The sequence below is a fragment of the Varroa destructor genome, unplaced genomic scaffold (genome assembly GCF_002443255.2).
Source record: "Varroa destructor unplaced genomic scaffold, Vdes_3.0 BEIS01000002.1, whole genome shotgun sequence".
NCBI lineage: Eukaryota > Metazoa > Arthropoda > Arachnida > Mesostigmata > Varroidae > Varroa > Varroa destructor.
In genome coordinates, this window is record NW_019211455.1 from 4,394,962 (window position 1) to 4,410,615 (window position 15,654).

Consider the following 15,654-nt stretch of genomic DNA (forward strand, 5'->3'; position numbering starts at 1 on the left):
TATATCATTTACTTATTAGACTTAAGCGTTTGGTATTTTTTCCATTTCACATCGTTGCTAAATTTCACTGCGTATTATTACAATGACACATCTTCTATAGCGATCTTAGAAGCTTAATTGTCGTTGGCCAGGTTGTGTCTTTCGTCTAGTGTTAAAATATAGTGGGACGCAATGGCGCTGTACATTTTTCTTCTTTGATGGTAATCATTCGCAGGTGTTCCTTTATACTCTTTAATAAACGGTCGTATTATAGGGTGACAAATATTACATATGCGACGGTAAGCTCAAGCTTATGCGCTAGAAAAGGTCTGATGACGCAGTCACAGCCGAATAAAACAACAGCGCCGTTAATAATTCATCATTATTATCTCAGTAAAAATCGTACTAAATGCCCTTAGAATTACTAGCAGCGCACCTTTGGTATTTTCGTTTACTATCACCTATATCTGATCAATTTTAGCTATCAGCTATCTCCGCTACTTGCTTCAAACCGAGAATTTGTCTTCGGCCTTATACCATGGGACTCCAAGGCACTTTCTTATGTCAACATCGTTTACCATTTACATTTACTCAGTTTCATCCGCGTTCTAACACTCTGCATACACGCCTCGCATTTCGTTGTACCTCAGCCTTTCAATCTTTTTTGAAGTGGGCCCGAAAGTGCGCAGTGGGTATAGCATTTGGAGAAGAAACGCATAGCAATATTTCAGTTTAGATAATAGCAAAAATAGTAGCGGGTCGCCTCACCACTAATGGCTAGTAATTAACAGAACGATAAATAACGCGTTTTTCCAGACGGAAAAGCAAGGATGGGTCATCTCAGATGCTGTAGACTAACAGACTCCTCTATTTGTTGTGTTCACCGGAAACCGGAAATATATATATATATATATATATATATATATATATATATATATATATATATATATATGCACTATAACTTACCCCCTTCGTCAACCCCTAGCTTTTGCCATCCATGCTTGCCATTTCTTGAAGTAGTTATATGGGCTTAATAATAATAATATTTACAGTATAAATAAATATGTAGTAATCGTCGTTCCTACGTGCTACTCCTTTCGTCATGACTGTCAGTATCAGGATCTGACCGTGTATTCCTGTTAATAATGTTTTTTATTTTCTGAGATTGCATCCCGGACTTTCGTCTAGCGGCCTGACGCTGTTGTACGGCGACTTCGAGCGGAGGGTGAAAAGCTTTTCTTGATATTAAAGTGAGAATAGAAAAAGGGTCAGTGTCATCGAAGATGGAACGAGAAAGATAGGGCGTCTGTGTGCTGAACAGGTGGTTATCGGCCGGTTACACTCCATGAAATAGCCTAACCTTGCCTAGTCCGCCCTGTACTACATCTGACGCCTATAAGGAAAGGGAGCATATCCCAAACGATTGCAGCACAAAATCAATCTCAATGCAAAAATCACGTAGTTTTTCAAAAATCACGGACAAATACAGAGACAGAGAGAGAGAATGTATCACACTGATTGTTAGTGCCGTTGTCTTCTTATTATACATTTCTCCCGCTACACCATCCTGTCCCCCTTGTGTGCTTCATCAGACTTTCTTGATGTTTGTCTTGTTATTGTTGTTGGTGTTGTGGGCACCGTTGCTGTTTCGGTTCTTCTTACTGTTCGTACACCATCCTGGCTGTCGAGGCTGCGTAGATGCGGCGCCAACACCAAGACGCGCTCGTTTCTGCACAAACTGTCGCGCGAACTGGCGCGGTTCCTTTAAGCTATTGCCAAAGAACTGCGATACGTAGTCCTCAATCTCGGCTTCGGATTCGACATCCTTGAGGATTGATACCACCTAGGACACACAAAAGCATACAGCATGATAAAATTAGTAAGGAGGTGATATATTTAGGTTGTCGTAGGGAAACAGAGACGACATAATGATAATATTGTGATTTTAACGATACATTTTCAATATACTATTTCCCTCAAATGGTGCTATTAAGTTTATACAAGTAGTAGACAGTGCTTTTTAGTAATTCGTAAGAGACCCTTATTGTTTAAGAAAATGCCAAGTAACAATCAGTGGTGTTTAGACGATGTGGTAAGCACGAAGACTAGAAAATCAAACTTTATTAAACTAAAAAAGAAAGTGGTATTTCGATCACTACACGCTTAATTCCTAAGTGTCTTTATTGTTGCGATAGGCCAGTAACACCGAAACTTACTGTTGGTATGTCTAGATACGTTTTCGAGTTAGTGCCCATAGTTATTTGGGTACACCAATCGATCAGTTGTTGTTCATTTGATGCGACCTCAGAAACTGGCGGTGACTTAATTGCAGTTTGCGGGGAAGTTCTAGGCACAGGCGCCACTGGTGACGCGGAATTCGATTTAAGTGGAGTTTGTTGCTGTTGAAAACATATTGCAACTTTGCTGGCCTGGTGGGATGATACGAGACCGTTTGCTACGGCAGTTGATATGAGCGTCGACTGCGTTGTCCTGCTTGACTGGGGCGATTTTATTGCCGAAACATGATTGGGTATCACTCGCGAAGCCTCTTCTTTTTGAATCTGTTCGAACGACTTCGTCGGGGCTATAGCACTGGCCCAGGTCCGGGCACCAACTGTTGTGCAACCGCTTCGAGCAGCCTCTCGTTGACGCTGCGCGCGTTCATGTTGTGCTCGTTCTTCCTCGGCGCGTTGAATCTCGCCTAAACTTGGCGTTGGAGCACACCTATCGGCTGCCCATTCGGCCCGAGCGCCCCAGGCAGGCACTGCAGGCGCTGGCGCGGGTACTATCAATTCAGATTCCCGCTCGTGATCCTACAACAGCAACAATGAATTCGAAGGAACGTAAGAAAAAACGACAGAAAACAGCTATGGGATAGCAAAACCCTGCTCACACGCGAGATTTTCCCGCGTTTCAACTAAAAGAACAAAAGGGTAAATAATACAAAATAAAGTTAACTATTTCAAATGTCTGATTTGAAGTGATTACCAACTCAATCTAAAAACGGCTCCAACGTTTAAATTGCTAGACATCTTATGATCATTGGTGCTGACAGCAACAATACAATGGTTATTTCTGGCTATAAAACGTTTGTTTCTATAAAACCAAAGCTCAAAAAAGCAAAGTCTTACCCCACCCCGATAATCATCATTCCAATCTAACAATGGAGAATCTTGCTGATCTTTGAGCTGTTGTTGTTGCTGCTGCTTTTTGCTTTCCTTGCTGGCCACAGTGCCTCGTTGAGTACCATCATCACCTCCAGTTCGATTCCTGGTGTTTTTGTTGTTACTGCTCGTCGATACTGTTTGTGTGTTACCTGCTTTCTCTCTGTCGTTTATGGCCGTAGCGGCAACAGGAACCGTCGCTTTTTTGTCCCGCCGCTCCTTCTTTCTCTTATTACCGGCTGTCGTCGCATTGCTGCCTGCACCCCCTCCGGTGGTAACCGTCAAATTAGAAACGCCGCTGACGTTCTTTTTCGTGTCGTTCAGTAGGGGTGTCGCTGCCGATTGCTGAAGTTGCTCACCTGATGGCAGTGATTGGCGGCTAACTGATAATGGTGAATGATCACTGGCCATATTCCGTTCGTTTTTCTCTTGAACGTGTTGTCGTACCACGTCACTTGCGGCCTGTAGCCGTGTAATTTGTAGATTTTCGTTGATAGCGTTTAAAAGTGATGAACGCTGTTGAGCTGGCGCGACCTGAGAATGACTATCTGATGAATACCACGCTGACGTAGTTACTGAACCAGAACTCGATAATAACAAGTCTTTCGCCAACGATGAGCTATTCAGACTAATCCCATTGTTGTTATCGCCTACGGCTGAATGTAATACGTGGCCACTAATCGCTGCAGGATCACAAACATCATCGCCGCTCCCCAGTAGCGCGTTTCCCGCAGGAGTTGTTATCAATTCCTCTGCGTAAACAACAACAGAGACAAATCACAAAAACACCAATCGATATTTTCGTTTTTTTTAAAGATGTTTAGAAATGATCGGTCGTTACGGTACAATACACAAAGTAGTTACGTCTGCTCCGTCGAACTATTCATAGACATACGGCTACAAGTGGAAACAAAGTGAAAAGTGAAGTCTATTTTATTTTACTAAGTGGATAATGTTCTACAGACTCTCGTTCTGATTCGTTGACTGAGTTAACTGGTGCCAATTTATGCGTTTCTGCTGCTAGCCTGAAAAGAGTAAAAACAATATCGCAAATATGGGGCAAGTTGGTTTACCAAGTTTACATGGTCAAGACGGGAACGTGAACCAGGATGAGTCAGTGCAATTGTACTGCGCGATGAAATCTTTCAAGGTTTGCACTATGCTAATGGGTGATTTCTGTACTTTCTCACATACTACCATTCAACTGGTGCGGCAATCTATATGGACTTCACCGACGTAAAGTCTAAGAGTCGTTATCTGAAGCCAAATTTCGCATGATTGTACAATCGATGTATATAATCAAGCCCAGTGAAATACCTATAGGGCGAAAAATTAGCTAGGATATTTGACATCCTACAGTAATTCAACTTAGAATATTTTAGTATGAAAACGCAATTTAAAGGAAGCGCATAATCAACATCCGTTATTTCATTTTTCTAGTAACAACCCTGTATTTGGGTCTTTAATACCAGGTGTTTAACTCTTCTGGCAAATAAACAAATGGCCACTTTAGTTTTCTACTTTACTTACCATGACAATTATTATTAGATTTGTGCGGGTCGTGAATGTTTCGTTGGATCGCGTCTGTCACAGGTGACAACACCATCTTTCCACTCGAAACATTTCTCGTGGGTGAAGACATCAGCGAAGAGGAATGGCTGCCAGCGGACACAACACCGCCTACGTTTCCAACTGGTAGAAGTCGGTCACATCCCGTTTGACTCTGGCTGTGAGTACTAAGCTGAGGTGGCATGCCACTTGGCAAACCAGATGCTGCAGTAGTTACGGAAGCCGTTAGCATATTTGCGTGCCGCTCGTTGAGACTGACAACATCGGAACTTCGCACCGATCCAAACAGTTGCTGCAGCTGTGAAGTACCCTGATGATGAAGTTGTGCCTCGGAATGAGGCAGCTGTTGCTGTTGTGTCATGATTCCATTTGGGGTAACGATTTGTTGTTGGTCAAGGGTGTTGAGTCCAACGCTTCTAGGCGAAAGAGCGGCTCCCATATGACCCCCGTGTGCGTGCGGGGACAATAGCACGTGGGTGGCATTTGGAACCCCGGAAAAAAAAGCACCTATAGTGTTACCGCCAACACTTCCACCCATCGGCGTGTTAGTTCCTCCGAATACACTGTAATTTATCCCACAGGCAAACCCGGTAAACAATTAGTAGAAAGTAACAATTTTGAATTATACATAACAACATCGAAAGCAAAAGCAGCAATGTAATAGAGTAAAGTGTGGCTTTTTCGTTCAAAGAAGATGATATAGTAACATGGACGTTTCGTTATTTGTTTAATAAAAATCCATAGCACTTAAAATAATATGTAGATAGTGGTGGTAATAAGTAAACTAAACATAACAACAATCTTTTCTACGTACCTGTGCATGTGCTGTTGGTTATTATGAACCGAAGTCGGAATGGGAGGCCCAAACAATGGGCTGGTTATAGGCGGCAGAAATGTTGACGCCATAAACGGAATATGCCCATTCCATGCCTAAAACAGTAAACGTCAGAGTTGATTGTTTCCAACCGAAAGCTTACGTACAAGTGAAAATGCGGGTACATATATTGCATAAAAATAATAATTTTATTGAAAATAATGTTGCTAACGCTTTTTTATTAGTAAGATTTTTCTTCATTTTTAGCACTCCCATCTAACAACATCAAGTGAAGTCAGATTCATAATATGCTTGAATATGTTAAGATTAGGTTACATATATGAACTAGTCCAAACTTAGTCGTATTCTGAACTAAAAGCGAATGATTACCTTTTTCATTAAACCAAGCGGGCTGAAAATACTGTCACAGGCTCGCCTGCATTCGAGCCCGTCGTGGAAATAGCCCTGTCTACACCAGTCAACCATATCAACACTTGTGAACGGCCCTTGAATAACACCCTGTGGATCTTTGTAGTACCACATATCGTTTGCAGCTGGGTTTACAGAAGTAGTACTACACAGCATAGTGTCAGCACAGCTTACTGGGCATCCTGCAGGTGAAGGTTGTCCGTTACAATCGCATATGCCATTAGACTGACCAACGTTGCCAATTACAGATGGAGACAATTGAACTACGGGGTCGACCTATCGAAAGTAAAAGAAACAAACACAACCGGAAACAAATCGCATTAAAGCGCATCAGTAACTTGACAAAACAACAGCTACTTAATATTACAACACATAGCAAGCGGACCGTTTGTCGGATCATGTTAAAGAAACCTGTTTCTATATCAGACGTACTTATTTAAACGGTTTGAGCGGGACTGTAATGTGGGATGAAAGCGCCTTACCTTGTTTTGGCAACTATGCGTTTGCATCTTGTTTAATTTCTTGTTCTCTCGTTATTTCCGTTTGTCTGTTAGTAGTATTTGTTGTGATAATAGTGTGATTATACTGTAAAATAACAGCGCTAGCTTTCGTTTGTCTTGCAATACAGGACAGGGAACTTACTCGAGGGGGGGTTTGTTGTTGAGGTTGAGGCATGATTTGTGGACAGTGGGAATGCCAGTGGGCAGTCGTTGGCGTACCTGCAGTAGCATCGGGGAAAATGGAACTGTCCCTATCACTGCAGTGACTACTGGCGACCATTGAAGCAGCTAGAGTAGGCTGCAACAGATCACCACAGGGCAAAAAACAAGCACAAATCAACAAGCCAGCCCAATCATCAGCATACCGCACATAACTACACCAATCAATATGGGTATATAAGCTATAACAACGGTAATGAACTGTAAACAGCCGCATGAGTACAAACACAGGAATGTAATCCTGGAAAGATAATGACGATTAAGTTCAAAGGATGGCAAGGTGATAAGAAGCTGTCTCATACACAACGCACATGACCATTATGCACACACAAATAGTTTAAATTAATGCGCGTATTGCATTGCTGGTGTGTCTCAAATGTATATGGCAATAATTTAACAATAGTTAGAATGCGTAAAACTACTGCGTCTATTTGGCATTTGGGATAATTTGACATCGCAAAATGAATCATTGAGGTCGGTTAAAAAAAGACACTTTGAAGTAAACTAAAGTACAATTGTCTGGCTTACATTTGGGCGGAACTTGTGAAAATTTAATTCTGCTTGATGCTTCAAAGCATATGATATCCGAGGCTTGGTAAAAACAGATTAGAAAACAGAAACAGATTAGCGACATTTTTGCGCGCTTGTAGGGCACGGGTTAAAGTAAAAAAATAAAAATTGGCGCATTAAAGGAAATAACTAATTGTGATTGGGGCTCAACCCAAGGTACTTTTGCAGATTTCATTATATTTAAACTTGAAGACAAAGTGTCGCCCACATGTAGTTTGTTGACTTTAAAATAGATATGATTGTAGCACTCGTAATGTTTATATTATTGAAAATAAGGCCTATAAGCATATAAATATACATAGCATATAAATATATAATAGCATATAAATAACGTAAGGCCTATAAGCACCCAAAATAACTTAAGCCATACTTCTTGATAACACGTTTTTTTCTAAAGAGGTAACATTACGAAAGGTATTTACTAAGTAATCTTTTTAGAGCCACAGTACGTATATATACTCTGTGTTTAAACTATTCAACCTGTTTTTCATAAAAATCATGGTTTCCAGTAAAGGATTAGTGTAAGAATAACAGCCGAAATGTATTTACAGTACTACCTATAAATACAAGCAATGTAGAAACGTGATAAAGTTTAACAAACTCCTCGTGATAATAGGAACTCTTAAATAACCGGTTAACAAAGCAAGAGCGAAGATATTTTTTTTAGAAAGCGGATGGTCTTGACAGCTGCTGAATGAAAATAAACTTAAACTTATTAGCAGCAAAATACTACATTGTTGTTCGCAATAGAACGTTAATAAGCCCGGAAGATACACGCCTCAGAACTGAAAGAATATTATTGTGTTTTACCTGGCTATTGTCGTCGATGGCTTGTGGCTGAGGGGGCGACGCGTGGCTCGAGCCTGATGAACTTGTTACCGGGGTATTCGCATCAAGTCCTCTATCTGAAGGGACCCTTATAACAGCAGGAACAGTGGACTCACGTGAAAATGACTCTACCTTCGACGAATAACCACCCTATAAAGAAAATAATGCCAAGAACATACAAACTCTTAGTAACGAATTATTTATTCAGAGACACGGATGAGCCCTTTCTATAGCATGAGCATGTTTTGTAAGCCTTTACTTATCGCACGTGTTCACAACTGGTGAGAGCTAATAAATACAACCGTAGATAAAGACGTGAAGAAACTTTCATCACATTATCGCAAAGAATCAATGGTTGAACCATAAAGGTTAAACTAGTGGCTAATGGAACCGTTCCACAAGTCAGTCAGCATTGAAAGTCGTAATAGAGATTGCTCGAGGACACTTATCGCTGAGAGGATCAATGCATCACTTTTTTTTGTTTCAAGACCCTAAAGCGTCTCCCATAAAATACTCCCATAAAATAAAAAAAAAAAAGTGAAATATATTATTGGTTTTGGAACATGCCAAAAATAGGGCTTCATAAATTCGAGCAAGTACAAGCGGGTATTTTTGCGTTTTATTATTTACAATGATGCATTACGGCATTTCTACAAACTATATTAAAGAACGTACCACTGCTGACAATTCCCTACTGAATGTACGCGAGCCTCTAACCTCGACGTTAGACAATGAACGTTGAAGTTGTTGTGGCCCCTGACGACTCGCGTTTGGACTTATACTGGGATGATGAATACTCCTGACGGAGCCGGACGAAACTGAATTGAGTAACGGCGATCCGCTATTAACATGCGATTGAGGTCCACCAAGGAAACCACCTCGTTCATCAAATGACCCTACTTGGTCTGTTGCGTCAACACTATCTGAACCTGCTAAAGTATCGTCCGCCCATTCCGGAACCTGAAAAAGCAGATCATGAAAATTAAACGATGATTATACAGAACGAAAATATATTACAGTATATATGGACAATCGCTGCGTTACAGGCTAAGGGACGTATTACAAAATAAAGGTCAATCCGTCCATAAATATTTTGGCAATCATTGTCTTCGCTAAGTCAATTCGTTAGCTGAGCTCGTAATCGAAGTTTCATTTAGTGTATGAACAAAAGGCAAATAAACAGACCAGCCCTCTAGTGTTTACTAATTCAATCAAGTAGTTATCTTTCGCAGTAGTAGACGTAAAGGCAGTAGAAGTAGAAGAAGTACCTTACTATCATCGCTGTCATTATTGCTGCTGTTGTTTTTGTTCTTGCTGGTGCTGCAGCTGTTAGCATTGCCGCTGTTACTTTTGTGACTATTTGAATTGTTTCCGTTACTAGTATTTAAGCTGTCGCCGCTTCCTGTGTTGTTACTATGGCTGCCGCCTTCACTTATTTGATGTGGGTCTTTGTTATTCACCGGCTGTTGGTACTGTTGAGGTGGACTGTGATGCAATTGTTGTTGTTGCGATGGTTGCGGATGCTGCTGCTGCTGCTGTTGTTGTTGTTGGGACGCTTGCGAGTTCCTCCGCCAGGGCCCGCTGCTATTGCTTCCACTACTACTGCCCCCGCTGTTGTAGACACTTTGACTTCCCTGCGTCGCACCGGAACCACTTCGATCCCGCATCGGCCCCCCGCGATCGGATGCATATTGCTGGCTCGTGCTACTTGTCGAGCGCCAGTTTCGCGTTATGGATTGCTGCCCATGTCCGCTACTACCCTGACCCGACAACGTCCAACCGCCGGTCGTCGATGACGAGCTTCCGGCACCGCCGCCGACAGAGCCGAAGCCTCGACCCCTGCCCCGAGTCGTAGAATGGGGTAAACGGTGAAATGCCCACAAACGTTGCTCCTCATCAGACATTGCCGTTAATGAACGCGGTGTCTGGCCGCGATCCACCCAGACGCCTTCGAAATTAGGCTTATTATTTCCAGGAGGCATTGTAGGCGGTGGCGAATAGTCGCCATACAATGACTGCTCGTAAATAGCGATCATTTCCTCTTTGCCGTACCTGGAAGTAGGTATTTTGGAATAAATTTAAAGGAAACTAAGTCAAGAGCTCGTGGACATAGATGCAAAAATAATTCATCAAGTGGAAATGAGACACAATACGTTTAGTAATAGAGATGTCCAAGTGCAGCGTTTTAAACGATTTCTCGTCCTATAACAGTGTCATTTTTTATTAGGCCATACATGGCCCTTCAGACCGTGAGTCGTGTAATTCTGCAATTCTATTTATGTGTGATTACTACTACAAGAGTCGCTAGCCACACCAAACGATATGATGGTATATTTTTTCTTCACACGAATGACTATTTGAAAAATGTAACAAGTTCAAGTAACAACTGCGGCTCTTTTCCAGTATCTTTTGCGTATGACTCTAACACATTACTGGGTGCATTCTCTAAAAGGGCACATTAAGCGAGACCAGCAAACTCCTACATCTCAATTTGTAAATGTTAAACGTCAGCACATTAACTTAGATGTCTGACTGCACACGTTAAGAACCGTGTACCGAAGTACTTTTAGGGACGGAGGTCATATCTAGTAGTTTAGTCTGGCTCAAACAGAAGCCGCACGACTGACTTAAGCGAGTTGTGACGGTTTTTATCTTGCCCAATAGAGACGATATCGTTTTGGAACCGCTTAATGCTAGTTGCTGTTTCATTCCCATTAATCATTTTACCAAATTATAATGAGATGCTTATCACGCTTATAATATAGATAATTATAAAAGCTACGTATTCACAAGAACAACTGTTAGTTCTAAAGCAAGGCGCACAAAAACTATTTATATAAAACAGCAAAGCACTAGCAAATGTCGTAGGTTGTGGCTACATAGATGAATGGGAATTCATTTAGAACTTTCTACGGTATATACAATACTTTAATAGACGTCGGGCACGGCTTCCTCATTATGGTGCAGCAGTAATGCGTTTACCCCCTAAATATAAGGACTTGTGATGAGATTGTCTAAATTCGGAACGGGTTATAGACGTATTTCGTTTCATGCTGGTAGCCAGCCAGAGCAATTCTGAGCAATGCTTAACAGCAGTGGAATTGAACACAAAACACTAAGCATTGATTTGTTTGATTGCCGCAGAATTCTAATCGCGCGTCTTAGTCCTCTGGTCGGTATGAACAACAATTCTGAACCAACAGCATACATTCGCTCTAATAAGGAAATAGTTTTTACGAGTAATTACAAACTTCTACCGAAATATACACATAATTACCGTGTTAATCAAAACAGCTCACAATGTCTGTCCGATTTCCCTAATGGCTTTCTAATCGAGTCAGTTTTATAAAAAACGCCAGCTGAAAGCGGTAACTGCTGAAAACATTGAACAGCAACCAGAGATTTTAAAGGAATTGTTTTGCGGCAGTGTTCGGCGTACGTTTCCGCTTGAATACATGAAACATAAATCTAATTCAGTTTAATACTTTTGACCTACTTCAATTGGGTTGTCCTCCCTTCGAAACACGTACCTATAACCTTGAACTAATCAAATAGATTAACCGTGTCGACCCTGTTTAATAAAATATATTGCTTTTTATTGAAAAAATTAGGTAAGTAGTAGTGTACTAAATACGTAAGGCGAAAGCTTATAATATTAACCAACTACATTTCATCAACAAGAAAGGACTTTAACTAGATTAACGTATTTACTCAAAAACATTACAATAATGGTATCGTGGCTAAGACAAAATATAAGGGTATTTCATATACTTAATATAAAACGTCGCGCATTGCAGGCAGCTCTTAGTAACGTTCCACTGAGCTGGTACGACATAATAATTTTGAAAGCAATCCTTGTACTATCCTTGTACTTATTTTGGACGTCGTTTCTGCCTGTTTACGCTGATTTGCCCCTAACTTCTCGTTCGGAGCTAAATTCACATCACTACGTTATTGGCGTCGTAAACATCTTTACTAACCGATATCGTGCGAGCGGATACTTTCGAGGTGGACCATGATGACCAGAGATAGAGTTCAGCGAGTTAAGAGAACCCGAACTCTGGGATCCACCAGAGCCGCCAGCTGACTGCGGCTGGAGGCTATTCCCGCCCCCAGTTCCGCCGGCGTCACTTAGTACACGCAGCCACTCAGGCCCAAACTTGATCGAACACGTTGTATCTGCCATTGCTTCCGTAAACTTCTCCTAATCCTGGTTGGGACTACTGACAGGCTCAGCGATAATGGCAGTTGTTTTCGCAGGCGTTGTTGAAGTGGTTGCAGATGGACCCAAGAACAGACATACCAGCACATAACGTATCAAACACACAGAACGCACACTTGTTAGTTCTTCTGTATATCTAGGCAGGTCCCATTGGGCTAAGGTTATAGCTCACCTAGATGATGTTGCTATCGTTGCCGCCATCGTCCTTAGACGGCGTTCACGACTAAGTGACGGTACAAGAATATATATCATAGAAACGTTCTATTTTATTGTGATGCACAGTGCCTTATCATATCTGGTATAATATGGTAATGCAGTATAAATCTATGGCTACTCTGGCATCTCCTGCTGGAATGTAACACACAAATTGTACTCGCAATATTGCGTACATCGATCTAGATGTAGATGCTATTTGAATCGGTTCGGTAATATGTGGAAGGCATGTTTATGGTATTAGATTGCTTAAACGATGGCAATTTTGGCGAAGTAGCGTCGGCCATTAACTTCAACGATTATGCACCAACCAAAGGTGCGCTAAACGTGGACTGATGTCCTCTGTAAAAAATATCTAACCATGGTGTAGAAAACTGCCTTGATCGACAAATGTCTGTCACCTCATAACACAAAATATAACCTACTATGGAGGAACCATACCTATTACCTACTGAAGCCGTCTTGCCATATATGTATTTCCCACCAAACAACTGACGAACTACTATCGAGTTATTGACCATTCGTTTTTTTAAATTTCTATGTATCATAACCGTTAATTGCTGATAAATGCTGCTGGCCGTACACAATTTTACTTTTGGCCAATAAAGCAAAAATTACACTCCACGACTGAAACCCGAATACATGCGTGCGGAATATAAATGCAAATACTTATAGCGTACGTCCGCGAAGACTGCAAAACATGACCTTGAGTTTATATGTTTTGCTGTTATTATCGATATTATTGTTGTTATTAATAGCAATTAAATTATTTCGACTGAATATAAAACGTTGTATCTGGATCTGTCTTTCTTCTGCGACTGAATCCACTCGAGCCATAGCATATTGAAATGTTACGTCGTTTAAAGTGACGCATTAGATTGTCGTCATCGGCCTCATTGAAATCTACTAAACAAAAACAGGTTACGGCTACCGGCCAGTACGAACGGAGTAACCGTGTAACCAACGAATCAACCATATGGTTTCTTTCGCCGTCGCTTCTAGGTCAGAAACGACGGCGGCTAGAACGACATTTATCAGCGCTTGCCTGCTCGCTCACAACTCATCTGTTTGGCCATAGAATACTGCTGCTACTGCTGCTGCTGTTGCTGCATCGCCACACGCACGAAGAAATAATCGACAATCCGATAGAAGCCGTCGCTGTTACTACTCTTGGTTCTCTATTTACCTTTTTATATACTCGGCAACGAGGCGCGACCCAATAGAGGCTTGGTACTGGCACAAAACGCTGAAAGCCCCGATAATCCGATATCCTTTGGCTTGATCTGGTCGTAGCCGATTGTCGTATTGAACCGAGTTCGTAACGAATTGGAGTTGTGGCTAGATTTTTGGAAGGGTTGGAAACGTTATCATAATAAATTGGATTTCACTCATCTGAATCTCGCCATAATGATTGACTTCAACTTCAGTAACCGTACGATTATACTAACTCAATGGGATCAAAAATAATGAGCAAATGAATATCGTCGACGCTTTGCCAAACTTCAAGGAGAAACCAACTCTGAATTAACGGATGACCGCACGTTCATTGTCTTCTCTGTGCAAAAGATCTGTGTATACCAGAATAAAAAGCTAAAATGATACTGTGTCCGTTTTACTATATGTGACTTTAGCGGGAAATTGCAGCGGGCCAGCGAGGGATACGATCACCACATACAGATTAGCTAGCAATGATCAACTAACTACACTATACAAGAGCCAAATTCGATACAATAGATGGGTGCTAGGGGTAGAATGAGGAACAAGAAAAAAGATCCTTTTTTATTTAGAGAGCGCGACAACCGCGTCGTAGTTTTGTTGTTAGTTAAATGGCAGCTTCACCATTCACAGATCGAGCGCAGACGTGTGCCTGCTACGAACAGCAACAGCGTTTCAGATCGACGAAGACTACCAAACGCGTTCGAGCTGGCACTGCCAGGTGAGTCAGCGAGCGAAACCAGCGCGTGCTTTTTCTGACTTACAGATCCCGCGGAGTTTCGACCCGTTCCTTCTTGCCTTGGTCCTTACTACAATCCACATGTGTCATTGGTATTATTGTCATCATCATCATGGTCATCATCATCATATCCATGATTAATTGTCTTATTTACAACCCGAGCAGGCCACACCTCGAGGAGGTCACGCACGCAAGACATTGCGCTTGCCTGCTTGGCTACCAGAGGCCATGCTCAAAACATCGGATGAGGTCCTACAAACTGACGACTAAACCAGGATCAGAACTAACGAAACAACAGCATGGCGTAACCGCCTCTGCACATGACGATAGTCAGTCAGTAGGTAGACCAGTGTAGAACTGTTTCTGTCGACGGTACGGTGATTAATGTGTGCCACACTCCTAGCAGAGTGGCTGGCAAAGCAGCTGTATCCCAGCGTATCACATCTTATCGGCCTTACCGGCCCGGGTCGAACAGCTACTATACAGTGAGTAATAAACATATCGAGAAAACAAGACAGCTTCACTGGATTATCGTATACTAATAGCACATCATTATACGAACTACGATCACCAATTGTAAACGCGAGCCTGAACACTACTAACTACAGAGGGTGTGAACTCGAAGACGACTTTCGAGCAATGCGTTTGTTTCACAGGTACAAATGTGCCACTTTTCCAAGGCAAATGTAAATCACAGGTACGCACTCGCACTTAATCCCAAACATACGAACGTTTGTTCTGGTCATCGTATGATGATTTCTGCTGTGACGTCCTTGGGCCACCCGGGCGGTCTTCTGCTCGCCCGACACACGGCGGACGGCTGTGGCGCGAATTTTGAAGTTCGGTAGCGTACCAATAGCATGCCACCGAAATTAGTTGCCACTGTCGTTGAGTCGAGCGAAACGTGTCGATGTTAGAAACGAATCTGAAACATTTGTCAGCGCTCTTGCTCTCCAAAATCCTTACAGCAAAAAATAAAAGGATGATTTATTATAATGGACGGTATCACTAATTGAGAAACTCTACAGCTGCGTATTAGCAACTGACTTATCACACTTGGAGCGCACTTTATAAAAGCTAATAAAGGCAATATGTGCTTCCGACGATGATGACGAAAAGCGCATATTAATGCTTATATGTAGTCAAACGAGCGCTTTCTTTAATCAAAAAGTACGTGTGCACATAAGTGTTTA

General features: G+C 41.8%; 1 protein-coding gene across 11 annotated transcripts; it reads right to left on the reverse strand.

The window, feature by feature from the left end:
* Positions 1-347: 347 nt before the first annotated feature.
* On the reverse strand, positions 348-15,212 carry Gyf (GIGYF family protein Gyf). 11 transcript variants are annotated; one of them, XM_022794763.2, is made up of 13 exons: positions 14,487-15,199; positions 13,694-13,845; positions 12,053-12,295; positions 9,341-10,124; positions 8,748-9,032; positions 8,055-8,222; positions 6,598-6,753; positions 5,917-6,231; positions 5,527-5,642; positions 4,674-5,275; positions 3,111-3,895; positions 2,196-2,792; positions 348-1,822 (listed from the first exon to the last, which is right to left on the reverse strand). In XM_022794763.2, the coding sequence occupies exons 3-13, from the start codon at positions 12,256-12,258 to the stop codon at positions 1,568-1,570; spliced, it is 4,269 nt and encodes a 1,422-aa protein (XP_022650498.1). In that variant the 5' UTR covers positions 12,259-12,295; positions 13,694-13,845; positions 14,487-15,199; the 3' UTR covers positions 348-1,567. The 11 variants fall into 11 exon arrangements, with proteins under 11 accessions (XP_022650498.1, XP_086837830.1, XP_022650506.1 ...); XM_086981704.1 differs by having other exon boundaries at positions 12,053-12,292; positions 14,347-15,199; XM_022794771.2 differs by having other exon boundaries at positions 8,790-9,032; positions 14,347-15,199.
* Positions 15,213-15,654: the final 442 nt, after the last annotated feature.